The sequence below is a fragment of the Ochotona princeps genome, chromosome 14 (assembly GCF_030435755.1).
Source record: "Ochotona princeps isolate mOchPri1 chromosome 14, mOchPri1.hap1, whole genome shotgun sequence".
Classification (NCBI taxonomy): Eukaryota; Metazoa; Chordata; class Mammalia; order Lagomorpha; family Ochotonidae; genus Ochotona; species Ochotona princeps.
Window position 1 is genome coordinate 2,950,961 of NC_080845.1, and position 26,328 is coordinate 2,977,288.

Consider the following 26,328-nt stretch of genomic DNA (forward strand, 5'->3'; position numbering starts at 1 on the left):
AGGGGGCCTTGCCCATAGCTGGCTCTGAACACCATCCCAGGCATGCATGTAGGGCATGTAGGAATGAACTGGAACATATGTGGCTGTCATACATGCAGGTGTACACCCTTGCATGCGCATGCGTACCCAGGAGCTTATGGTAAGTGTGTGCTATGGTCCTGGGGCATGGGTGTTGATACACATCTGGGGGTGTGAGTGTATGGAGAACCGTGTGTGCACTCATTCCTGCTGACAGTGAGGGAGGGAAGCCCCAGTACGTTGTGAAAGGAGTGCTCTCAGTAGACTCCAGCTGTGGGCTCTCCTGCACACACCTGTGGAGGAGGCACACGCCCCCCTGGGCTGAGCAGGCAGCACCTACTGGGGCCCAGCATCTCACTGGTGGCTGGCACAGCTCTCAGGCAAGCTGAGCAGAATGGCCTCCAGGTTCTGCTTGTCAGCGTGGACCTCGGCCAGCTCCCTCTCAAAGCCCTGGATCTCCAGCTCCTGCTGCTCCGCCTGCTCTTCCAGCAGCCTCAGTTTCTTCTGCAGGGCCCCCGGCGCATCCAGCTGCAGCCTCAGGCGTTCCAGTGCCCACTGGGTCTCATTCAGGGCCTGGGCTGGGGTGCGGTGGGTATCCAACGAGCCTGCAGGGGTGTGGGGTGGGATGCAGAGAGGCTCAGACTCTCCCCAGCTCAAATCTCCAGAATTGCAACTGCCCTCCTCCTGGTGGGGAAAGAGGGGAGCCGGGGGAACTGTGTGGGGAGGTGGGTGAAGGCACCCCTGGGGCACCAAGGGGACCTACTGGGATGAGCTAAGGGAACAGCAGTTAAGCTGCCAGCTGGACTCTTGCAGCTCCTATCAGGGAGCCCGGGCTCCATTCCCAGCTCCGCTCTCGACTGTTAACCTGCACGCAGGAGGTAGCAGGTGATGGCTTAGTGCCTGAGTTCCTGTGATCCATGTGACAAGCTTGTTTGCAATGTCTGGCTTTGGCCTGGCTGATGGGTGAACCAGCACACAGGAGCGTGCTTTCTCTCTCAGCTTAAGAAACACCTAAACTGGGGCCCAGCGGCGTGGCCTAGCGGCTAAAGTCCTCGCCTTGAAAGCCCCAGGATCCCATATGGGCACCGGTTCTAATCCCGGCAGCTCCACTTCCCATCCAGCTCCCTGCTTGTGGCCTGGGAAAGCAGTTGAGGACGGCCCAATGCATTGGGACCCTGCACCCGCGTGGGAGACCCGGAAGAGGTTCCAGGTTCCCGGCTTTGGATCGGTGCGCATCGCCCGTTGCGGCTCACTTGGGGAGTGAATCATCGGACGGAAGATCTTCCTCTCTGTCTCTCCTCCTCTGTGTATATCTGGCTGTAATAAAATGAATAAATCTTTAAAAAAAAAAAAAAAGAAACACCTAAACTGGGACTCACTCCTACATGCCCACTCTGCCTTGCCCAGGCGCATGATGCTTGTCCCAACACTAGGATGCTGGACCTTCTACCACTGTTTATAAACCCATAATTGTCAGGATCACTTAAACAGCAGAGTGATGGACTTGTGACTGGTGTTGAAGGACTTTACTATTGTAATAATAGAGAGAAAAATCACTGGCAGGAGAGGGGGAGCGGGAAGGGAGGGAGAGACATCCCTGAGCCTATGGAACCGTCTCATGAAATATATATATATATATATATGAAAAATAAAATAAAATAAATCTTTTTTAAAAAAGTGAAAAACACTTGTCCCTGGCCAGCGACAGGGCAGGGGACGGGAAGCCATGGAGGAGGGGATAACAGGAACCCTAGGATCAGACCTCACAGGGAGACCCCCCCCCCCCCCCGAGGTGACTCCCGACAATTAGGACACAGCCCTGGGCTCCCCTTACCCAAGCTGGCAAGGAGTTCTGCCAAGGCTCTGATGTCCTCCTCCAGGGAAACACGGGATTCCCGGATGTGCCGCTCCGTTTCACTCAGCCCGGCCCCCACCTGCATCACAGACAGCAGTGGCCTGAGCAGCTCCCTGCAAGCTCCCCGGGGCCGAGGGTGGGCGAGGGCTCCCTCACCTGCTCAACTTCCTGCAGCTCCCGGGTGCGTGCTGCTGAGGCCAGCATCTGGCGGGAGGCTTGTCGGAGCGTGGCCTGTGTCTGGCTGGCGAGCCGGCTGGCGTAGCGCTGGCGCTGTTTCCCTTCCCGCAGCAAAGCCTTGGCGAGCTGGGGGGGTAGATTGGGGAGAGGATGGGGCAGCAGCCAGGAGGAGAGCAGGCGTGAGCAAGTCTGCGGCAAGAAGACTGTCAATGACTCATTCGCTCACTCACTCTGCAAATGTGCATGGGACATAGACGAGGTGCTGAGTGCAGTGGGAAAATGCCAACTGCTTTACAGGTGGGCAAACAGGTGCATGGCGGGAGGAGGGAGCAACTGGCCCGAGTCCAGAGGCAATCCAGCCCAGGGCTCCAGGTTCAAATCCATGGCCTTCGCTAGGCAGCCGTGAGGACAGCCCATGGAGTGTAAGTGACATGGGCCATCACGGAGCGGGGAACAAGCAGGGGCATGACTGATTAAAATTTGGCCCTGGTAAAAGCAAAGCCTAGAGGTTTAGGTGGTAGGGCCAAGCAGACCTAGACGCAAGACTTGTATCCCAACACCTGGCTGGGTCTCACCATCCTCACCATGAGGAGTTCAATGACACGGAGACCAATACGGTCACTGAAGTGAAGTTCCTGGTGAGGAGCCTGGGATTCGGCAAGAGACTGGGAAACGCAGCATCCTGGCATTAGTGGCATCAGCCAGGGGGACGGGACAAGGAAGCACCTGCTCTCACAGCCACGGCTCTGACCTTGCTGTTCTCTCTGGCCAGCAGCTCTGCCTCTCTGCCTTTCTTCTTGGAAGCAGAAGAGAGAGACACCGCATTTCCCAGCATCCGCTCCACTTGCTTGGTCTTCCTTTTCGTGTCGGCGAGCAGCCTGTCCTTTACCATGCCTGCCTTCCTCTGCAGCACAGTTTGGTCCTTGGGCCGGGGAAACCGCAGCTTTATTCCTGCCAACCCGGCCAGGGGCTGTGTCAGAAGGCTGCGGCCAGGCCCTGAGTTCCCTGGGCAGCCCCAGACGCCCCGACATCGTAAGTGCAGATGGGCAGTGCCTGAGCTCTGTATGATGGTTTAAGGGGGAGGACCAGAAGTGTCCGAGACACACGGCTTGGGCTGAACTTCTGTCAGGCTGTGCTGGCTACCAAGGGCCCGGAGTTACATAGCAACCCAGGCCAGGATCAGTGCTAGGCCTGGGCAGCCATACACACCCCACACCCAACTCTCAGCTCAGCCCCGCACTTGTACAAGCTCTGGGGCCTCGCACGGTGACAGACAGGTCCACAGTGGAACACGAGTGGGTGAGGAAGGAGACCAGAGTGAGACACCAGCGATCGGGACCACAGGCTGCAGGCACCGAATGCTCTATCGATCACTGAGCTCCCAAGTGGCCAAGGTAAAAGGGGGAACTGTTACCACTCTTGTGTCAGAAGCAGAATCACTGTGTAAAGAGACCCCTCCGGTCCCCTTCTCTCCTCTCCCTGCCCTCTCAGACAAAACTGTAAGAGAACTGTATCCTAAAAGTTGAAAAGGCAGGTTTTAAATAGAAACCAGCGTTCTCCTCCTTAGGGGTGTTAACAGTACAGAACTGTTCCATCCGGGAATTCGGCAGTTTGCTTCTTGTAAATGTGACTGATGGTTCTTTTTTTTTTTTTTTAAAGATTTATTCATTTTTTTTATTACAGCCAGATATACAGAGAGGAGGAGAGACAGAGAGGAAGATCTTCCGTCCGATGATTCACTCCCCAAGTGAACCGCAACGGGCCGGTGCGCACCGATCCGAAGCCGGGAACCTGGAACTTCTTCCAGGTCTCTCACAAGGGTACAGGGTCCCAATGCATTGGGCTGTCCTCAACTGCTTTCCCAGGCCACAAGCAGGGAGCTGGATGGGAAGTGGAGCTGCCAGGATTAGAACCGGCACCCATATGGGATCCTGGGGCTTTCAAGGCGAGGACTTTAGCCACTAGGCCACGGCGCCGGCCCGACTGATGGTTCTTATGGCGCATCCCCCAGAGGCCTAACTACACTAGGGCATTTATACATGCCATGAAAGCAGTCGATGCAATTCCAATAAAGGACACCAGGAGGTGTCTTTACCGCCAGCCTGCTCAGGGCCTGTGACATTCTGACGTTTGTTCCCTAGGGCCTCAGGAAGACACTACAGTGTGAGCCGGTGCCATAGCGCTAGCCGCTAATCAAACTGATCTCAATCTCTCTCTCTCTCTGGTTCACTCCCCAAGTGCCCTAACAGCCAGGACTTGCCTAAGTCACAGCCAGGAGCCAGGACCTCTATCAGGGTCTCTTACCTGGGTGGCGGGGCCCCAAGGACTTGGCCTTCATGTGCTATCTTCAAGGTTGTATATCAGGGCTGGCATTGTTTCACAGAGAATAAAGCTGCCATCTGCAGTGCCAGCATTCCTTGTGGGCACTGGTTCAACTCCCGTCCAGCTTCCTGCTAACATGCCTGAGACAGCAACAGTAGATGGCCCCTGCACCCACATGGTAGACTTGGAAGAAGCTCTTGGCTTCAGTTAGCTCAGCCCTGGCCATTAGCAGCCATTTGGGGACTAAAGCAATATATGGAAAATTTATCCTTCTCTATATAATTCTGCCTGAAAAAAAAAAAAACCTATCCCAAACAAAACAAAAAACTAACATTGAAAAAGAGGGGTATACAGTCCTAGGAAGCTGGACCAGGTGTGGAAAAACCAGGACACGAACCAGGCACTCTCATACAGGACATGGGAGTGCAAGGCACGGCTTAACCATGGCTCCACATGCCTGCACACCCCATGCATATCCCTTCTAAACTAAACTCCAGGGCCTGGGGCTATGGCTTGGTGGTTAAACCCTTGCCTACTGGGATCTCTATAGGCACTGCTTCCTGTCCTGGCTGCTCCACTTCCAGCTCCCTGTTTGTGGCCTGGGAAAGCCTTGGGCCCCTGCACCTACGTGGGAGACCCAGAAGCAGCTCCTGGTTCCTGGTTTCAGATCAGCTCAGCTCTGGCCATTGTGGCCACTTGAGGTATGAAACAGCAGACAGAGCATCTTTCTCTTTGTCTCTCCTTCTCTCAATAAATCTGCCTTTCTAATAAAATAAATCTTTAAATAAATAATCTCCACAGCCAAATTCAATACCAGCCCACACCAGACAAGCTTGTCCCAGGTAACGGGACCCCAGCCAGAGTGGACCTGACCAGCTTATCATCTCCTCTCGCCCCTAGGGCCTCTGCCAGAGGGTCCAAAGGGAGGGCCAGGTGCAAGTGGTGCAGGAGGCGGGCAGAGATGAGTAGCCAGGGAGACTGGGAGGCAGGGGAGAGGCCACTGTGCCTGAAGCCCATGTGATCGCACTTCAGTCCCCCTGGCCAGGCTGGCCAGGCTGAGGCACAAGTCCAGCCGCCACCCCGAGCACCTGTGCAGCCCGGAGCCCAGAGTTCAGCACGATGATATACATACCGTCCAGGTCGGCCAGCAGGGTCCTGGCTCCCATGACAGTCACCGAGGCGGCCTGGATGGACGAGGAGGCCTGGGTCAGGGCGGCTGTGGCCTCCTGGCGCAGCTGGAGAGAAAAGCAGACAGACTGGGTCGCCGGCCTACCAGGAGCATGCCTGGAGGTGAGTGGAGTGGGTGCCCATGTGGACATGGCTGCAAAACATCACTGGGATTCTGCCTATGGATGACACTACTTAGCAGGAACACGCGAACTGCTTTATCCCACCACGCTAGGCCCTGGGTGACTTCTGAGAAGCTGCTGGTGCCACAGATGTCAAAGGGAAGATGGACACACTCGCGGTCAGTACACTGCTGTGCCTGAGCCCATGCATGGCTGACACTCATTCTAAGTTGTCACAGCCTCCCACTTCTGTCACAAAATGGGGCACCTACATAAAGCATCAACGTGGCTCTTCCCACAGCAGGATGCCACTCAACCACATGGCAGCACAGGTGAGTGAGGCTCGGAAACACGCGCCAAGGGAAGGCAGCTGTACTTGTATCATTTGAGTTCACTTTGGCAAAACTTCCAGAAGGGGCCAACCCAGGGACAGGCTCCTGCTTGGGGCTGGAGCAGGGCACAGGGAGTGACGGGGCCATGAAATGGCAGCCACCACAGTGAAGGTAGGCACCGAGTGCACCTCTGGGACTGCTCAGGCTACGCCATGTGCACTTTGCCACCACAACAAAAAGGGCTGAGCGCTACCAGGAAATACATCTTGATCTTGTGCTGAGCCTCAGCGGTGCTGGGGGGGAGGAGGAAGAGGAGAGTGGGAGAAGCATGGGGGGGGCAGCCCCCACTCCAGATCTGGCCCCGACTCTGCGTTAACTCACAGAGGTCACTTCCCTTCCTGGCTCCCACACCCGGGATGAAGGGACCAGAACAGGACCAGGTCAGCAGGTATTACCCTGGGGGCTCCATCACAGCAAGGCCCCCAGATGTGTGCCAGGCACTGGGCCCAACCCTTCTGGCAGCTTCCCAGCCAACCTGCTTCCTGCCCCAAGAGGGAGGCTAAAGGTGCACCTCCCGGAGAAGCCAGCCCTGCGGAAGGGTGGGACCTGGATAACGGCTGCCGGTGAGCCAGCTGCATCTTGTTTGTTTCCTGATTCTGAGCTGGTAGAATGGTGACCTGAAAGGAGCCTGTGGGATGGGCATCTTCCATCACACTGGTCCACTACCCAGATGGTCACAACGGCCAGTGCCGGGCCAGGTTGAAGCCATGAGTCTGTAGCTTCTACGGGGTCTCCCACATGGGTGCAGGGGCCCAAGCACTTGGGCCGTCCTCCGCTGCTTTCCTAGGCACATTAGCAGGGAGCTGGATTAGAAGTGGAGTAGCTGGGACTCAAATCCACATGGGATGCTTGGAAGCCCATGTGGGGTGCTGGGACTATGGAAACTGGCGCAACTGGTTGCAGCATGGTGCCAGTCCTAAGAAGTTCTACATAGCTCTTTCATACTCTAATAGGTTGGGAAGTGCTGGAGTAAGCTAAATTTCTGGTCTTTTAATGCTATCTCCCCTTAAATGCCAAACTCCAGTTAGGCAGCTGAGTTCCCACCACTGCTCACCTCGGTGCTCACTGAATACCTGGTGAAGCACCCGATGGAGGAACAGCACAGTGGTAAGTGATCCTGAGGAAGGTGGTGGGGCTGCTGTCTGCCCACCTGTGCCCCAGCCCTATCCTTTCCCTCTTCCTGGGAAGTCAGGTCCCCAACCTTGACTCATGTGGTTTCAGAGTCTGTGGAGACTTGGGGGGAAGGTGGGCATGAAAGGGCTGAAAAGAACTACTTCCTGGGGCTGTTGTTGTAACACAGCATCCCACATGAGCACCAGCTCGGGTCCTGGCTGCTCCACTTCCCATTCAGCTCCCTGCTAATGTGCCTGGGAAAGCAGTGGGGGATGGCCCAGTATTTGGGCTCCTGTATCCATCCAGCCATTGCAGCCATTTGGGAAGTGACCCAGCAAATGGAAGACCTGCCTCTGTGTGTCCCTTTCTGCAACAATGCCATATCAAATAAGTAAAATAAAAAGTTGGGGAAATAACAAATTAAATGAAAATACGAGAACTGTTGCTTCCTGTCACTCTCCCACTCCAGTCTCCCCTGACCCCAGATCACCCGTGGGGCAGCCCTGACCCCTGCATGGGCCCTGCTCCAAAGCCCAAGAACCGACCTGCACGAGGGGCTCCATCTTCTGCAGCGCTGCCTGCGCAGTGGCCTGGAGGGCTCGGGTGGCCTTGGTGGCCACACGCTCTCGCGACATAACTGTCTTCTCCAGGGACCCTGCTTTCCTGCTCAGGTCCCTGGCCTTGGATTTCGGAAGCTGCAGGGAGATGAGGGAGGGGTGGGACAGATTCACTACGCAGGGAGAAGTTTTGGGTTGGGTTGAGCAAAGGGCCAGCTCCTGGCTGTCGGCCAGCCTGGACTACACAGCCTTGTACTTGCAACCCTGAAAACCCAGTGACCTCCCTGCTGTCCCAGGACTGTGCAAAGCCCAGGGACAGGGACAGTGGGGCTGGGACCCTGGGCGGCAGGACGGGAGGAGAGCAGTCAGGCAGGATCACCCGTCCCTGGAGTTTCTGTTGCAGCCTCACCACCAATTTCCCACTGCTTGGCCTAGGCAAGTGGGTTGACCCTCTGAGTGGCATGTCCGTACTGCTAAGTGAGCCTCTCTCCCCAGAGCCTGTAGCTGAAACCCTGGGGCTGGGTGGGCCTCTGAAGGCAGAGCCTTCCAGAATGAGACAGAACTGGGCAGGTGCAGTCCTGGCTGACCTGAGCATGCTTCAAAAACCTCAGGGCAAACACACGTTTGTGACATCAAAAGTGGTTTGCCCCTAAACAAACTTATCTTTCCACCTGATTGCCTAGCAGCCTTTTTGAAGTCTGTCTCCCCATTCCCCAGGATGGCCGCTGGGTCACCCACATACAAGCATCACCACCAACAAAAACTGGCTGGGCCCAGACACTGCCAGGTTTGCCTGGGCTTATCGCAGTTTCAGCAATTGCCATACTGTCATAAAGAAGACAGGTGTCCTATGTGGGCTGGGCCCCACTCGTCTCCCCACCCTCAGGACAGCCCAGCTGACCTGTGATCCTGGAGCTGCCAGCCAGGCCAGGTGCGGGGCTGCATCCATGCCAAGTTGCTGCACGGTGGCCAGCGCTCTCCTGGCTTCGGTCAGTGCCTCTGCCACAGCTGCGCCCAGTGCTTTCTGGGCTTCTTGGGCCTCCTGGTACCTGCAAGGAGACAGAGCACCTCTTGGAGGAGGGTGCCCCGTGGCCACGCAGAGCCCTCCCGGCTACCCAGGCAGCAATGCGCCTGGACAGGCGGGTCCACAGCAGCCGTGCCAAAGGCACTGAGGGCACCATGGTTTTCTGCTGCCTGCACCTGCCCCTGCTCGGTTGTCGCCTGCAGAGCCACAGGTTTTGCAAACTTCAGAGAAGAAAGGAAAATGATGCTTAGAGTTGTGGAACACGCAGGGACCCAGCTCTGCTCTTGGCTTGGCCACACGTTTGCTGGTGACCTCGAACCTGTGGTTCTCCCTTGGGGCACAGAGAACCTCCCCCGACCTCCTCCAGAGCTGCATGGCAGCCATGGGGACTTGACCTCACACGGCCCACAGTTTCGTCACCAACCAACTAGCACAATTTCCTGAGCTTGCCAGTTGCCCAGTCCCTGCTGTATCAACCTTCATCACCACGGGCACTGCTGGGGTGGAGACCCCAGTTTCCTTCCTGCCCCTCACCCTTCTCAGCTAGCCAGTGTGAACTTCCCCTGCAGGAGTGGTCACGTGGTCCCGCCCCTGCCATGCAGACTGGCTCAGAATTGGGCACCTGATCCAAATTGAGCCAATTGGATTCTCTTGCGTGAGAAGGTTAACATGTGGGGCTCAGCAAGGTGCGGAGGGTCCTGCATTGACCCTGGGACCAGCAGTCCCCCAGCCCCAAGGGCCCCAGAGCTTGGCCAAGACAACCCCACTCCCAGACCTGGCACATGCTAGATCTCACCTGTCCTCCAGCTGCCGCTGGGTCTCCAGGGCCAAGCTCCCCGCACCCAGCCTCCAGAGAAGCGTGGAGCTGGCATTGGAAGCCACCAGGGCTCTCTGGGCAGTGGCTCCAATCCTGGCAGCGCTGGCTCTGTGGCTGTGTGGAGAACACACGGACAGGGCAGGAGGAGGGAGCCGAACCCTGAGCCTCTCGTCCTTCCTGGGGTCCAGCCATGAGGTCAAGGGCTCCTTCTTCTCTTTTTTTAAAAAGATTTATTTATTTTTATTGGAAAGGCAGATCAGATTTATGGAGAGAAGGGAACACAGAGGAAGAGCTTCCTTCTGCTAGTTCACTCTCCAAGTGGCCACAACAGCCAGAGCTGAGCTGAGAGCCAGGTGGGTGCAGGGTCCCAAGGCTTTAGGCTGTCCTGGACTGCTTTCCCAGGCCCCAAGCAGGAAGCTGGATGGGAAGTGGAGCAACCAGGCACCCATGAGGGATGTCGGCGTGACAGTAGAGAGCAGCCTAGCCTGTGACACCATCACGCCAGCCCATTTTTAAGATCTTAAGTTGCAGAGGAGAGGGTGGATGTTGTAGCACAGCTGATCAAGCTGCCGCTTGGGAAGCCTGCACCTGGATCACAGCGCTGGCTCAAGTCCCGGCTGCCTCACTTCTGATCCAGCTTCCTGCTAATGCCTGCTGGGAGGCAGAAGATGACAGCCCAGTGCCTGGGCCCCTGCCGCCCACGTGGGAGATCAGGATGGAACTCCATGCCCCTGGCTTCAGCCTGATCCAGACCTGGCTGTTACATTTATTTGCAGAGGTAAGCCAGAGGATGAAGATTTCAATCTCTCTGTCACTCTGCCTTTCAAGAGGATTAAAATGAATGTATCTTCACATGTAAAAAAAAAAAAACATGTGCACACCCCAATGATGACCAAAGAACAATCAGATAAAGAAAACAGGACTCATTTGTGCACTGGAGTATTACTTAGCCAAGAAAAAGAAATGACGTACTGGCACGCCACAGCATGGCTCAGCCACAAAACCACAACACTGACTAGGAGGATCAGGCACAAAAGACCCCTTGGGTGTGACTCCACCGAGCCGAAACACCCAAAGCAGGCAGAGGCACGGCAGTGGATCGGTAGCCACCAGGGACTCAGGAGGTGGAGCAGAAACAGGAGGGAGGTTCCCTGTACGGGCTTTGTTTTGGGGATGGTGAGATTGTTCTGGAATTCACTGGTTATGGTTGTATGACTCTGAGTCCACGGGCAGGTCTGAATGGCGCTGTTGCGGCCACACAGAGCCCGCCACAACCTATGGCTAGAAAAGGTGCCAGCCACCCTGACTTGGGCCCTGAACCCTGCCAGGCTGTTCCCAGCTTGCAATCCCTCCTTCCCTGGTAGGGTTGTCTGTCCCCCTCCAGCCAAGCACCTCTCAGCCTCAGCTGGTCCCAACTCCTGGGTGGGGCAACTGCGGGGCTGACCCTGGCCCAGGAGCCACTCAGGAGAAGGGCTGGGCTCCCTGAGCCAGGGACTTAGGGCTTACCTGCTGGCAAAGGCACGGGCCTCCATGGCCAGATGGCTCCAGTTGGTGGGCTGGCTGGCCCCTGCCCCAGGAATCGCCTTTCAAGAAAAAGGGAAAACTGGGGACACCAATGCCTGTCAGCAAAGGGCAAGGACCACCTGGGCAGAGGCCGGCAGCGCCTGCAGCCTCCTTAAAGCACAGTGCCACTCACGAGGTCTGTGCCCAGGGGACAGAGGCCCGACGCATAGGCGCTCCTCACTCACACTGCACACTCACTGCCTGCTCGCAGGGAGTGCCCTGCCTCTCCACCCAGAAAGGGCAGGTGTGCTGATGTCACTGGATCAGTGGGCTGGGCAGGGGCTGGGGCCAGAGGCCAGACCCAGTGCGAGGGGGTGCCCCCGGGTATACCAGAGAGGCCAGGATGGCGGCCGCGTGCAGAATCTCCTCATGCGAGGCCCCCAGCACGGCCTCCAAGTCCGCTAGCTGCACGCAGGTCTTCTGAGCTCCAGCCAAGGCACAGCCGCTGCTCCTGCTCCGCGCCCGCACCTGCTCCTGCGCCGCCTTCACAGCTCCCTCAAGGCCCATCACCTGTCCCAGGAAGGCTTCCTGGGCCCCTGCAGGAAGCCCACAGCCCAGGGGTCACACAGCCATACAGTCTTCATACCACACGCCCCTGCTAGGGTTTTCCCAACACAGTCAACTCCTCTCTCCAACCCTGAGCATCCACATGAGTTCCAAGCGGAAGTTTGCCCATTTTACAGATGCCAAGACTGAGGTCTGGAAAAGGCAAATAATGATCCGAGATTGCTCGCATGGGAAATCAGCCATATCCAAGGGACAGGGAGGGCCCTCCACCATTTCCCCAGTTCAGTACCTGGGGCAGTGCCCCAAGATGACCTGTCAGGGCAAGCTTGTAGGGTGGGGAGAAAGGCTGATATCTCCCAGGGGTGATGTGAGACCAGCCTGAAGGCTCCCCCGGGGGAGGGGGGGGCGAATGACCAGCTGGCCTCTTCCCTGTACCTTGTAGCAAGTGGCCGCCCTGGTAGATGTCCCCTCGTGGCGACTCCCCCTGTACAATGTCCAGCGGCCCCCAGGGACTGCCACAGTCAGACTCTTGCAGCCACCCCTCCATCAAGGCCAGCCTGGCCTTCAGCTTGGCTGCCTGCAGGGGACAGGGGAGTAAGGCCGTGTGTCAGGCTATGGTCTACAAGTCCTGCACCCACACCTTCCTTGGCCTCTTCTTGGCCCACCCCAATGAACACCAAGTCCTTCCCCCTGCCCCGTCACCCCATCCCCACACAGCTTTCCTGTCCCTTCTTACACCCATGGACCCTGGCTCTGCTCTCTTAAGCACACGAACAGTAACTGCCTGTTCAGAGACTTATCCACAGCCAGGTCTGGTGCCAGTGCCAGTGCCAGCCAGGCCCTGGTGAGATACAGCTGAGAGGAGGGGCCATGGGTCCTGAGCCCCAACCTCCCTTCCACAGCCCTAACAGGCCTGCAAGCCATGAGGACACAGCCCTGTGATGGCCAGCTCTGACGACGACTCATGGGAAAGCCAAACCACTTGAGCAGAGGTAACTGATCACCCTCCTGGACCACGGGGTGGATGCCTGTGGGTGTCCCCTGCAGCTGGTGCACTTACATGCCCCTCCACTCTCCAGCACCATCAGCTGCCCCGCTGAGGTCCAGAGAGAGCAGGCAGGCCTGCACTGCCTGTTTTGGAGTAGGAGAGGGACCCCGAGGGTTCCTAGGGCTGCTATCTGCTGGGAGTTTGCAGGAGGAAGCCCCATTGTGGAACCCCAGTGCCCCAACTCCTGACTCCCAGCAGAGCAAGGCTGGTGGGCTCTGCAGGTGAGAACACTTTCCAGGGCCTGGCACTGGGCTGGTACTCGTTGAGGTCCCACCTAAGTGGGCTCACCTCCTCCTGCACCAGGCCATAGCAGGAGGGGCACTCCTGGCAGCGGGCACCATCAGCCGTGAGGAAGAAGTTGTCGCGACAGCGGTCACACTTGTACCCCACAAAGCCTGGCTTGCATTCACATGTGCTGTTCTCGTAGCACTGGGCTGAGATGGAGCCCAGCGGTGAGCACCTGCAGGCTGGAGGGGTTGGCAGTGCAGGTGCTGAGCACCAGACCTGGCCTGCTGACCCCAGGCACACAAGAGGGCTTCTAGCATGACACTTGGGACAGGCTTCCCAGGCTGGCACACCCATGCTGCTGGCCTTTCTCCCAAGCTCTTTTTTCTGCCAAGGGTCACTTGGCTCTTAGGAAATCATTGATCAAAAAAATCAACCTGCTGTAGAATTCATGGAATTCTGTGAGCCACCAGTGGAGGCCTCAGCAGAGTCACACCAAAAGATTTCACGGCCCCATGCCCACAGAGGCTGAACACTCCACACCACACCCCATCCCTCCATACCTCCATGGCCACTCTCACAGGTCCTGCGTGGAGTCTGACCATGTCCTCTCCCCAAACCCCAGCTTCCCCATTGCATGCAGATACCAGGCCCCTCTCCTTCCCACGGCCAGTAGGAGCACCCAGCCTCTCCTTCCCCCAGCCAGCAGGAGCACCCAGCCTCTCCTTCCCCCAGCCAGCAGGAGCACCCAGCCTCTCCTTCCCCCAGCCAGCAGGAACACCCAGCCTCTCCTTACCACGGCAGCCCTTAATGGAGAAGCCAAAGAAGCCCAGCTGGCACCTGTCACAGGCCAAGCCTGTGACACCTGGGCGGCATGGGCACTGCCCGGTCTCAGGATGGCACTGATTCCCCTGGGAGCCCAGAGGGTGACACTTGCAGCTGTAATGGGGACAGAACTGAGTGTGAGGCCAAACTCTGAATGCTCCGAGCCTTGCCTCTGTGCCTGTGCCAGCCAGGTTCTCCCCATACCACACAGGGCAAATGGCCTCCTCCAAACAGCTGGGCCCTGGGAAGCCCAAGAGTGCCCAGGCGCTACTCAAAAAAATCAAGTAATAAAGTCCGTGGAGTCCAAGTGTGCTGGCGGGACCCCAGCCCTCTGGGAGGAGACCCTGTGCAATTAGCACAGCAAAAGCCCTGACAAGTCCTGCAGAAAGAATTCTGACCACCTTCTTCAGTTCTCTACCCACACCCACGGAGGTGCCACTGCGGCCTGGAGGACAGGTGTCACCAAGGAGAGCAACAGAGTCCATGCCAGCCACCTGCCCACCTAGGCCTCCCCGAGGGCTTGCTGGGTCAGGGGTCTGATGCCCAGGGAACTGTCCCTTTGTCCCCCTCCATACCCAGGACCTGGCAGTGGGTCTGAAGGGTACACCCCATACCAGCCCTGCCCCTGAAGGCATTTGCCAGCCCTGCCCCGCCTACCTCCGGCAGCCACCGCCGGGCTGGAGGTCGTAGAAGCCAGAGAGGCAGTGGCTGCAGTCCCGTCCAGCCACATGAGGCAGGCAGGGGCACTGGCCAGTCACAGGGTCGCAGGGCGTCTGCTTGTTGACCGAACCCCCAGGGTGGCACCTGCAGGCTGGGGGTGGGAGGGATATAGAGGAGCCTTTCCGTCTCTGGGAGTCCAGCAGAGGCCCCACAATTCCAAGGCAGCCCCCTTCCCCTCAGAGAGGAATAGACCCCCTAGCCACCCCCCCCCCCCGGAGAAAGGATCAGAAACAAACCCACACCACACCTTAGTTCACCTGTAGAAAGCCTAGGGAGTCAAGACAGTGAGAGACCAGTCAGGGGTACGGGCAAAGTCCCGAGTCACGACCCTGCTCTCCTGTCTGCCACAGGGCACTCGCTCACCCTCCGCCAGCTGCTTGAAGGCAGTTGCGTACAGCCAGAAGTGGTGGCCGGAGCAGTGGCCTTTGTAGCCACTGGGGGAGTGACCCATAGGATGAAAGATCTCTCCCTCTCCCCCGCCCCCCCCCCCCCGCCATCACTCAGACTTTCAAACTAATCAATCTTAGAAAAAAAAAGTGTTAGAGGTGGGCAGGGTGCCTGTGGGGCACTGTGAACGATGCTGGGACAAACCACATGCTGATTCTGAGCTGCTCTCCCGCGGGACTTGGGAAGCCTGCTGCTGCGAGGTGCTGGGCTCAGAGGGCTGAGAGCCAACGAGGCAGTGGGCAGTGGGGAGAGCACAGCAGGATCAGGGCAATGGCAACAGGCCCTTGGTCCTCTCCAGGTAGGACAGAGAAGGGTGAGACCTCGCCCCAGGCTGCCCAGCCCAGCAGAGAAGCCTGCTGGCCCCACTGGCCACCCTGCCAGTGTCTGAGCCAGGGCAGAGCCGCCATGTCCGTCCCGCAGGATTTGGGGGTGGGTACTCACGCATGCACTTGCACGTGGGCTGGGGGGCTGAAGCATTCCCATAGAAGCCTTCCTGGCAGCTCTCACAGTGGTCGCCCGTCGTGTTGTGCAGGCAGCGCAGGCAGCGGCCGGTCTGCGGGTCGCAGTTACCAATGGCGTTCAGGTCCACGTTCCCACTGCACTGGCACCTGCGGCAGGGCTGGGGGCGCCCGGAGAGCCCCAGGGGGTCCCCATAAAAGCCATCATCACAGATCTCACAGCGCCGCCCTGCGTGTGGGGTGGGGGTGGGGCGACAACCATGAGGCACACAAGAGCAGAATGGGCAGTGAGGCACAGGGGGCATCCCTCCAGGTCCCTTTACAGGGCAGCACACTGGTGTGTGCCTCAGTCATGCCCTGGCTGGGCTGTGTCCCTGGGCCTCTCCTTGTTGCTTAACTGGCAAGGACGCCAGTGGCCACGCCATGGGATGGCAGAGAGGGCTGGGCAGGCCACTGGTGCAAGTAGTCAGTCTAGGCTCGGTGCCAGTTGTCACCAGCCAGCAACCTACATCCTTGTCACTGTCACCACCTACAGCCTCACCTTCAGCGCATCTTCTCACCACTACCACCACCATCATCAGCCTCACTCTCTCGACCACCCACCTCCTCTGGCATCCTTCCCTCCCTCATCACTCTCCATCACTGTGGCCCCCGGTCAGTGTCACTAAGAGGGCCCCTCTATCTCCTGTGTGCCCCTCAGCCTCAGGAACCCTTCAGTTCACTTCCAACTCCACCTCATCTTGCAGCTCTCAGCATCCCAGGGGCCTCAGAGGGTGGTGGCTGGGAGGGCGGCTCTGGGCACAGGCAGGGCTGGGAAGAACACACCTGTGCAGTGTGGTTCACTCAGCGCCACGGTCTGGCAGTATCCCTCATCTCTCTCTCTCTCTCTCTCTCTCTCTGCCTAGCTCCTATGCAACAAGTACCTGGATTCGGGGTGGAGAGGCACAGTCCGGGGAGCAGCTGTGGCCTCCTGGGGAGCCGTCCTGCTCACCCGCATGTACATGGCATGGCTGCCACGGTCACAACCGGTAGGTACAGTTACGCATGTGACAATATCGACGTCATCGTGAAGAACACGCGTGGGCTCCCCATGTGCTCAACACCCAGCAGTCCCGGGCAGGCTCAGCTCACTGGTGAAAGGGCTGACGTCATGCGTCACAGGGGCTGACGTCGAGCGAGCTCGGGAGCGTGAAGCTCGTGGCAATCCCCCTGACACACGGGGGCAAGCACCTGAGCGGGACACATAAACCAGCTGGCCCGGGAGGCAGCGAGTCCTGGGCCCGGGAGGGGAGAGGACAGGAGGGAAGCTGCTACGAGCGCTGATTTAACGCGCACGGAGCTGGCAAGGGTGAGGAGGGATGCGGAGGAGTGATGACCACACGAGCCAAGGCAACACTCGATGCTAAATTACACCCAGCACGCGGCTCCCACGGCCAAGCCTGTGCTATCCATCTCAGCATGATAAAAAATTAATAACGTAATCTATGAAGGGCCATTGAATTGGACATTTTAAATGCGTGAGTTGTCAGGGAGTTAATGTTTCAAGAAACTACTAAAAGCAAAGCCCCAAGTCTGGAAGCGGAAATGAGGACAGGTGAGAGACCAGGGGTCACGGTGCATGTGTGCCTGTGCGTGTGTGTGCCTGTGCGTGTGTGTGTGCCTGTGCGTGTGTGTGCCTGTGTGTGTGGGCTGTGTGTGTGGGCTGTGTGTGTGGGCTCTGTGTGCCTGTGCGTGTGTGTGCGTGTGGGCTGTGTGTGTGCCTGTGCATGTGTGCCTGAGCGTGTGTGTGCCTGTGTGTGCCTGTGGGGGGGGGCTGTGCGTGTGTGCCTGTGTGTGTGCCTGCGCGTGTGTGTGCCTGTGCGTGTGCCTGTGTGTGTGTGCCTCTGCGTGTGTGTGGACGCGTGCTGTGTGCTTGTGCACGTGGGCATTGTGTGCATGCTGTGTGGTGTGTACATGGTGCGGTGTATATGCATATGCATACTGCGTGGTACACAGCGTGTGGTACACATGTGTGTGTGACAGGAGTGCCTGCGACTTTTGTCTCACACACAACATGACATGTTTAAAGACAGGTGGATTCCGAGGCCTGCTACCTCAGCTGTGTGTTAAGATCTCCTGGGGCCTTCTCAGGAACGCAGAGTCCTGGGTTCTGTCACGAACCAGGCCCCACAGGCAGGACCCAACAGGGGTACTTCAGAGCTCACCGCCAAGTGCCTCATGGCCCAAGTTCTGCAGGTGAGCCATGGCTGCCGGGGCCCTCACAATGGGATTCTTTCCCACAGGCCATGCCTGGCATGGCTCAGTCAGGCTGTGACCCATCTGCCACAATGCAGACTCAGGACCCAGCCTCAGGGCCCAGGGTGTGGCCGGGGGCGTTGGGCTTGGGTCTGCTGGAGCCACTCACCTCTCTGGCCTGGGGGACAGCGGGTACACACCACCTCCCCGCTCTCCGGGATGGTCGTGCAGGCCGACTGGCCGGGGCACGGGCAGGGCTGGCAGACGTTGGCTCGGCCCAAGAAGGGGTCGCCATAGAAACCTGGCAAGCAGCGCTCACAGGACGGGCCCTCCGTGTGGTGGCTGCACTGGCAGATCCCTGAGGGCGAGACATGTAACGGCTCACAGCCTGCGGACAGCAGGTGCCCTGGCCCGAGAAGCCCCCAAGTCTGGGGCTGGGGCAGTGTGGGGCTTGGCTATGCTCAACAGGAAGTTGTGGGGGCTCAGCCTCCTGTGAGCTTCCTCTCCAGAAGCTTCCTGCAGCTCTGGATAGAGAAAGGCCAAGGAGGCTTTACCTGGGCTGGACTAGTAATGCCTGCCCTGGACACCCGCTCCAGGGGAGCAGTGGGCATCCCGGTGTTGAGGTGGAGGCAGGCTTTAGTCCTGTCTAGCACCCTCTGCCTGCAAGACCTAGAGAGAGGTCTTTGTTCCGAGGTGGTGGTTGGGGGGGCTCTCAACACCTGGTGGTTGTCAACTGACCACGGCGTCCATCCTGGCGGGAGGTGCAGCTCTGCCACCTGCTGGCCATGCAATGCCCTACACTTTTGCTGCCCTTAGCTCCCAGGCCAAAGGGACTGCACTGAGTGCTGGGTTGCAGAGTGCTGGGTTGCTGGCCTCTCTCTTAATCCCAGCAGTCCTGAAGATGGACTGGCGTTTCCTGCCCCTCCTAGGCAGAGACGCTCAGCTCTCCCAGGAAGCGACAGCGTGGCCAGGGTTGCTGTCCACAGACACCTGCCTCGGGCCTGCTTTGCAAAGGAGGAAGTGACCTCAGGAAGGGGCAAGACCCTGGCATGGCCACCGGCCACTGTCACCTGTCATGCTGTCACTGCCATGTTATGCCTTTGTTCCTCAAGTCTTTCCTTGGTCCTGGAAACGGGTACAGACGAGAGGAGTGCTGGACCAGGTGCCAGCACACAATCAGGTACTATTTGTATCAAAATGTGAGCTGGGCAGGAAGCAGCGAGAACAGCTCCCCATGGCCCGGTTAGGTCCCCGGGGAGTGGGGCCAGGGGATCCTGTCCAGACAAGCTCTGCTGGGCATTAGGATGGGGGAGGGCAGGAGACTCACCTGTGTCAGGGTCACACGTGCCATGCTGGTTGCAGGTGCAGGGGACGCAGCTGGCGTAGGGCCCGCCTCGTGGGGTCTCCCTCTTGTACCCCGGAGCACAGGATTCACAGAATTGGCCCAGGTACCCCTGGGGACACGAGCAGGTCTCCACCCAGGAGGCCAAAGGGAAGGGTCCGTGCTGGGGCTGGGCTGACAGGAGCCGGACCTCGGTCAGGAACACGGGGCCTGCAGAGGGGACAAGGAGCGAGAGCCGAACGCATACTCCTCCCCGCTCCACCCAACTCCCTAAAGCTTTTTTGCTCACAGCCACAACAGGCCAGGCACACAAAGGTGGTAGTGTGAGAAGACACTCATTAAAAAAAAAAAAAGAAAGAAAAAATAGTTTTTTCTTTGAAAGTCAGACTCACGGAGAAATTGTCCATCTGCTCATTCCCTCCCTGAATGGACGCAACAGCCAGGGCTGGCCAGGCTGAAGCCGGGAGCCAGGAGCCGCACCGTGGTCTCTCACATGGTGCGGGGGCCGAAGCACCGGGGCCATCCTCCACTGCTTTCCCAGCTCATTAGGCAGGAGCTGAACTGGAAGTAGAGCAGTTGGGACAGGAACCGGGGCTGGTATGTCAGGTGGCAGCTTTATCAGCTATGCCATAGCTGCACGCTCCACTTGTGGGGGTGCAGGGGTGGAGGGAAACCAGTGCTAGGGCACGCCTGGTTAATCCTCCACCTGTAAGAGCCGGCATCCTACATGGGTACCAGTTCATGTCCTGGCTACTCCACGTCTAACCCAGCTCCCTGCTTCTTTCCTGGGTAAACAGCAGAACATGGGCAGAGTCCTTGGGACCCTGCACCCACGCGAGAGACCTGAAACAGGCCCTGGCTCCTGGCTTCAGACCAGTGCAGCTCTGGCCGTTGCAGCCACTTGAGGAGTGACCCAGCACGTGGATGATTCTTCTGTGTCTCCTGTCTGTACATCTGCCTTTACAATAAAAATAAATAACTCTAAGTAATCAAAGGGCGGGTGCTGTTAAGCCGTGCCCGTAACGCGGGCATTCGAACAGGCAACGGTTCAAGTTCTGGATGCACCATTGCAACCCAGCTCCCTGCTAAGAGTGCAACCGGGAAGTCAGGGAGGACGGCCATGACCTTGGGCCCCGTATCCACGTGGCAGAGCCAGAGGAAGCCCCCGGCCTCTGGCTTCAGGCTGACACAGCTCTGGCTGTTGTGGAAAGTGGATCAGCACAAGGAAGACCTCTCTCTTCACTGTAACTTTCTCTCTGTAACTGCTCTTTAAATAAGTAAGTCTTTATTTTAAAAGTTCATTTTGGTGGGGAAAAAAACCAGAAATATGGGGGACTTCAAAAAAATTTATGAAAACTGTGTTTTGTAAAACACTTCAAAAGGGACTTGAAAATGGTTTTGCACTCAAAAAAGTAATCTTTAAATTCTGTTTTGTTGGGAACTTTGCCTTATATGTTTAAATATGTGTGTAGTGGATTTTAACTGTGCCGACTACTGCGCCAGGAGCCCAGCCCGCCCAGCCCAGCCTAGCCCCAGGCATCTCCAGCTGGAGGCACACGCAGCCACGACTGACCAGGGAGTCCGGGGCTCGGCGTGGCCACGTCGGTGCAGACACGCAGGGCGGTGAGGTTGGCCAGGAGCCGCTGGAAGTGGAAGGCAGCCAGCGGAGGCTCCTCATCTTCTGAGGTCTCCTGCAGCCTGCGTGAAGGGAGGCGATGTGAGAAAACTGTGACAGAGTGGCAGTGCCAGAGGCCAGAACCTCCCACAGCTGCCGGACCTCAGGGGGCTCTGCATGCGCCCGTCCTCGGACACCCACACACACTAACCCCCTGCCCAGGATGCAGGCAGAGTGGTCACTCACAGGAAGCTGAGCTGGGCCTCCCTCAGGGAGCCGGACAGGTCAGAGCGCCTCAGGGACACGGCCAGGCCTGCCCCTTCCAGCCTCAGGTGCAGCGGTGGTGGGGCGCCCCCCGGGGGGGCGTGGAAGGTAAGTGTGAGGGGCTGCCCGTAGCTGAGCCGCTGGTCACCCAGGAACGGCTCTGTGGAGAACAGAAAGCTTGTCCAGGCCTCACATGCTTCTGATTGGCAATTAGGTGTGCGAGCGAGCAAGACAAGACGACAGCATGCGGAGCAGTGGGAACAGTGGCACGTGGCCGTGGTCTGTCCCTACCCTGCCACGCCCATCCTGGCATCCCAGGGGTAAGGCCCGGGCCCACAGGCCACATGCTCTGCCTTTATGTCTCACATTTGGGTACTTCTGAGACCTACACTGGGTTTTCCCAGAGACATTTGCCAGGACAACCGGGTCCATCCACGGTGGGGACAAACACCCGGTGTGTGTGACCTCGGGGCCTTGCTGCCCACACATCGTGAAACTTTGTCTCATGTACAGAATGACTGCCTAGGAACTGGCCCAGTGGCACAGTAGCCTAATCCTCTGCCTGCACTACCAGCATCCCATATAAACGCCATTTCATGTCCCCGCAGCTCCACTTCTGATCCAGCCCCCTGCTAATGCGCCTGGGAAAGCAGCGGAGGACGGCCCAAGCACTTGGGTCCCTGCACCCACACAGATGACCTGACTGGAGTTCCTGGCTCCTGCCTCTGGCTCAGTCCAGCTTTGGCCACAGCCAGTAGGTGGAAACATTCTATTTCTACATCTGTGTATTAATAAATAAAATTTACATGTGTTATAATTGCATAAAATTACCTGCAGGCTAGGCTTATGGGGAATCTTGGAAACATAACTGAATTCCCTGTTCACACTTAGATTTTATCCCCAAGATATCACATGTGTGCAAATAATCCCAAAATCTAGAGAAATTCAACATTCCAAACACCTCTGACCCAAGCTGTCTGGATAAGGCAAGCGGGTTTGTATTAGCTGACTGCTTAGGCCGGAAGCCAGGCCTGGGAGCGGAGGTACCCAGGGGCCCCAGCGTCCGGCTTGTCCCACAGTCCTTGTGTGGGAGTGGCCGGGGTAGCGGAGGTGCGCAGACGGCACGGGAAAGAGCAGCCGCGCTTGCTTGGTGTGGTGCCCCACCACCAAGCCAAGAACAAAGTGTGTGCTTGTCTGTGAGCTGGGAAAGCAGCTCGTGTTGCTTTGGCCATTCCCTCGTGCGGGAGCAGAAAGGCTTCAATACACGCCTTGGGAGAAAAATGCAAGGCAGAAGCCACACTGACAGTTGAAAACCTAAATTTTTCCCCACCTAGAGAGACATCAAAGAACCCAAGCCCCATAACCAGCTGGGGGGAGGCGGGAGAAGGAAAAGCTGTATTTCAGCATGTGCCTAGGCCCTCAACCGGGGCTCCACGTCGTCACCCCATGGCCCCTCAGCTTCGGCACCCCACCTGGCCAGGGCAGTGCCTGCACACTGGGGAGCCAGAGGACCTGCTCACCTATGCAGTCACACCCCCAGCTGCCTGTCCCACCCTGCAGCATGCGCATCCCCTAGAAGCCCTGGACCTCCAGCGGCTCTGAGCGGCTATTCCCCAGGAGCCCAGGCAGCCCCCTGCTCGGCCCCTGCTCCCCTGGCTCCCTCCCCAGGGCCCAGAGCTTCCTGGCAGCAGTCTGCAAACTCCCAGTCAGTGCTATACATCAATCTAGCCCAGAAGCCATCCCCGAGCCTCCCCCACCCTGGATCCTCAAGATCCTGACCCCAAGACACGCACACGGGACACCTGTGTCAGTCACTAAGGGGCGGCAGGTGGCAGAGTGCCTGCAGCCAGTCCCTCCCCTCCATGCACCGACCCGGGGCCTGCAGGTACCTGGTGCTTCGAGCTCCACCTCCTCTTCCAGGCTTAGGAGGATCCCACTTGCGCTCCAAGGTAGGGGTCGTGCTGGGCCTCCTGCATGTCTGCTCTGCCAGCCCCCAGCCCCTGCATGGACAAGCACAGACAGGTGGCCCTGTCAGCAGGGGGCCTCAGAAGGGGGGCCAAGCAGGGAGTCCCACTCCACGCTCAGCTCTGTCAACCGGTGGGGCCGCCTGCCCCGCACGAGACTGCAGCCCAGAGAGCCCCAGCATTGGCCAGGGTGGGACTTAGCACCATCGGGGTCATTTCTGAGCCACGGTTTTTTTTTAATACTGACAACATCACAAGTTCACAACAGTGGCTTAGAAATTAGGCCAACAGCCATCCATCCGTATAAACAACCCGGGACACCAGCACACTTTTGGGGTCACTGGAAGCTCCCACTTTTGGGGTCACTGTAAAGGGGTCGAGCCACAGCCTAGAAGGCTTGAGCAGGGACGGAGAGCAACAGCAGATAAGAGAGATGACATCGGGTGAAGGAGGTGACGTCACTGAGCTGCTAAACCCAGGGTTCTGCCCAAAGTAAGCGGGGGTCACAAGCCCAGGACCTTCACCTGCCGCCCCCAGCCCCGGTGCAGCGCATTCCGAGCGGCGTCCAGCAGAGGGCGCGCCGTCCCACGTCTACCACTGCACGCAGCTCCGACTGCACCGCACCTGACGGCTTGCCTCTGGAGCCAGAAGCCAGCGCCTCTCCTTGTCTGGCCCTCTGTAAAATGTGCCATGCCCAGTAGGGGCCTCAGCGACTCCCACACTGCCAGGAGCTCGGCAGGCCCCAGGCATACAGCAGATAGCAGGAGAGGAAGCCTTCAGATGCACCAAAGGAGTGCCCACTCCGGGCGCCCAGGAGGGAAGCTCAAGTCACCCGTCTGTCCCACCACGGCCCAGGGACTGCTGTCCACAAGGGGAGTGGTCAAGGGCCTCCCCTATCCACGCCCACGCCTGTGCACTACCTGTTAGGAGTAGCCCCACCCCACCCTGGGGAGGCAGGGGAGCCTCTTACCCTGGCGGAAGTCAGACAGGATGTGGTGCACCTGGAACCCAGCAGCGGCCGTGCACACCTTGGAGTGGCCGTAGCAGAAGCAGCTGCTGCAGCCGGCAGGGTTGTGGGGCTGCAGGTTGAATGTGCCTGGGCGGCACCTGTAGGGGAGGCAGGGCGGGTGTGTGGGGGCCTAGGGAGCCACAGGAAGCAGTAAGGCTTGGGGGAAGTGCAGACACAGAGAGCTCCTGGGGCCCCATGGGACAGTTGTCATTACAAGACATATAATGAGAAGCTGTGGGCAGCACCAAACTGCAGGCCACACCAGCAGCTCCACTCTCAGGGCCAGGAGAGGTGGCTAATACTCCACCTCCAAAGGCAGCACCCCATACGGATGCTGGTCCATGTCCCAGCTGTTCCACTTCCCATCCAGCTCCCTGTTTGTGGCTTGGGAAAGCAGTGGAGGACGGCCCAGAGTCTTGGAACCCTGCACCCACGTGGGAGACCTAGTAGAAGCTCCTGGCTCCTGGTTTTGGATTGGCTCAGCTCTGGTCATTGCAGCCACTTGGCGAGTGAACCAGCGCATGCAAGAGCCTTTTCTCTGTATCTCCTGTTCTCTATAAATCTGACTTTACAATAAAAATAAGCACATCTTGAAAAAAGAAAGTCGGCTCTCAGCCCACAAAGGTTGGCCATGTCCTGTCCCTATGCCCCCTTTTCTAATACTTATCTCGCAGAATTTACCTTCCTAGTAGAGGGGCTCTTGACACCGGCCCACAAACACGTGAGGAAATAGCCCTGCTGGGGACGGGCACCTGTGTTCAAATGCCTGGGGCACCGCAGGCCATGGGAGGTGCTGTGAGCATCCCGCCTCCGCTCAAGGTCAGGACAGCAGCCACCCCACCACCCCAGCCGCAATCCTCCCCGCTGAGACACCGCCTGGCCCCATCTGTTTACTTATGTTCCGGGGTCATGGTTCAGTCCCATGGCCCTGCACTTGGCTGTTCTGGCCCGGTGGGGGAGGGGGCTCTGCTAAGTCAGTTCCCTGTCCTTGGGACGCAGTTCCCGGCTGTTTGTGTTGTTTGTGAGTGGTTTCTGGCTCTACAAGATGTTCCCTGCCCTGCCCCGGAAACAACCCATTCTCCCAGCAGCCAGGGTGGACTGGGGCGACCCAGTTGAAGAGTCTGGCTTGCAAAAAAGCCCGGCGGCCCCAGCTGCCAGTCCTCCCAGAGCCCAAGGGGGCAAACTGAGACTGGGCAGCCCAGTCCTGTCTGGGCACCTGGGTGGACCCACATCCCCAACTGCACTTGGGACGAGAGACTGGGCAGGGATGAGGCCAAGGGACCAACCACATGGGTGGGGCAGCTGCAAGGCCAAGAGGACACAGCACAGACCCAAAGCAGGGAACCCCAGGCTGCCTGCCAGCCCCCCAGCTGGAGCCCCAAGGCCACTGAACACGAGGAAGCCAGCAGGCCTGGGGGAGTCTCAGTCATGCCCCATTTGTGCCAGCGCAGGAATGTAAGCAGGGCAAATAAGCTGAAATCCCAGCTCAACAAGCAGACTCTTCCATTTGCAAGGCTTTCCCCAGAACCCCAGTAGCGATGGGAAGGTTGTAACAGAGCTCCAGTAGTGATTATCTGCCCTAGGTGTGAGCGATGGGAGGTGATGGTGCTCCATTGGTGATGTCTGAGCTGGGATGTGGCTCCACAGTCCCCAGGGACTCAGCGGGAGGGAACTGTGTCCCCTAAACCCCCACCCTGAGTCCATAGTCTTGGTCCCTGGTCACCCCTGGCCAGCTTTCCTCCTGTCAGCTCACCCACCTGTCACACAGGTGGCCTTCCACATTCTCTTTGCAAGCGCATCGCCCACTGCGGGGGTCACAGGTGCCCAGGCTGCCGGCGGCATGGCAGGTACAGGGTCTGTGGAGAGAAAGGTGCAGAAAAGCCACAAACGACACCCTGGGGGCACCCGGTCAGTACTGGCTCTCCCTTCTTGCTGCGCGAGATTCAGTCTGTGCCCACGCTGGTACCCCTTGTGTGCCCCCTACCTGCAGCCTCCCTCACTGAGCGAGTGGAACCCAGGCAGACAGCGATCGCACTTCCAGCCCGTCACACTGGGTCTGCAGGCACAGGTGCCCTCCTGGTCACACTGCAGGTGCAGGGAGCCTGGGGGAGGCAAGGCACGGGGCGGGAATGGTGTGTGGGTGTGTGGAGGCAGGAACAGGCAGGGTGGGCGGGGGCCAAGGGACCTGCTCACCTGCTGGGTGGCAGTCACAGGGCTGGCATGGTGCCTGTGGGTCCCAGCGGTAGAAGTTGTCCCGGCAGCGTTCGCAGTGGGGCCCAGCCGTGTGGTCACGGCAGTGGTGACAGTGCCCACCGTGGCCGGTACTGCGGAAAAGCTCCAGGTCGAAAGTGCAGTCCTCGGAGCGGCCGCTGCAGTTGCAGGCTGCGGGCAGTAGGCGGGGCTGGGGTGAAAGGGGCCTCCCTGTGCTGGACCAGCTGGCAGTTCAGGGAAGGGCTGGGCCATGATCTGGGGTGGAACTCAGGCCCAGCTCGATCAAGGATACGGAAACCAAGATAGGTCATTCTGGGAGCAGAGGTGCCCT

The 26,328-nt window shown here is 58.5% G+C and overlaps 1 protein-coding gene across 1 annotated transcript in view; it reads right to left on the minus strand.

Annotated features, from left to right (window-relative positions):
- Positions 1–356: 356 nt before the first annotated feature.
- Positions 357–26,328, minus strand: part of LAMC3 (laminin subunit gamma 3) — a 39,534-nt gene continuing 13,562 nt past the window's right edge. Inside the window, exons 5-28 of the mRNA XM_058672698.1 lie at positions 25,980–26,168; positions 25,771–25,888; positions 25,544–25,642; positions 23,748–23,884; positions 22,703–22,813; positions 20,796–20,973; positions 20,508–20,632; positions 18,920–19,144; positions 17,762–17,950; positions 15,341–15,586; positions 14,390–14,543; positions 13,704–13,846; positions 12,971–13,149; positions 12,070–12,211; positions 11,458–11,663; positions 11,071–11,147; positions 9,544–9,678; positions 8,625–8,772; positions 7,712–7,861; positions 5,505–5,607; positions 2,802–3,001; positions 2,030–2,176; positions 1,853–1,952; positions 357–623 (exon numbers count right to left, since the gene is read on the minus strand). Coding sequence (XP_058528681.1) covers positions 373–623; positions 1,853–1,952; positions 2,030–2,176; positions 2,802–3,001; positions 5,505–5,607; positions 7,712–7,861; positions 8,625–8,772; positions 9,544–9,678; positions 11,071–11,147; positions 11,458–11,663; positions 12,070–12,211; positions 12,971–13,149; positions 13,704–13,846; positions 14,390–14,543; positions 15,341–15,586; positions 17,762–17,950; positions 18,920–19,144; positions 20,508–20,632; positions 20,796–20,973; positions 22,703–22,813; positions 23,748–23,884; positions 25,544–25,642; positions 25,771–25,888; positions 25,980–26,168 — 3,752 coding nt within the window. The 3' untranslated portion in view covers positions 357–372. The remainder of the gene's footprint in view (positions 624–1,852; positions 1,953–2,029; positions 2,177–2,801; positions 3,002–5,504; positions 5,608–7,711; positions 7,862–8,624; positions 8,773–9,543; positions 9,679–11,070; positions 11,148–11,457; positions 11,664–12,069; positions 12,212–12,970; positions 13,150–13,703; positions 13,847–14,389; positions 14,544–15,340; positions 15,587–17,761; positions 17,951–18,919; positions 19,145–20,507; positions 20,633–20,795; positions 20,974–22,702; positions 22,814–23,747; positions 23,885–25,543; positions 25,643–25,770; positions 25,889–25,979; positions 26,169–26,328) is intronic.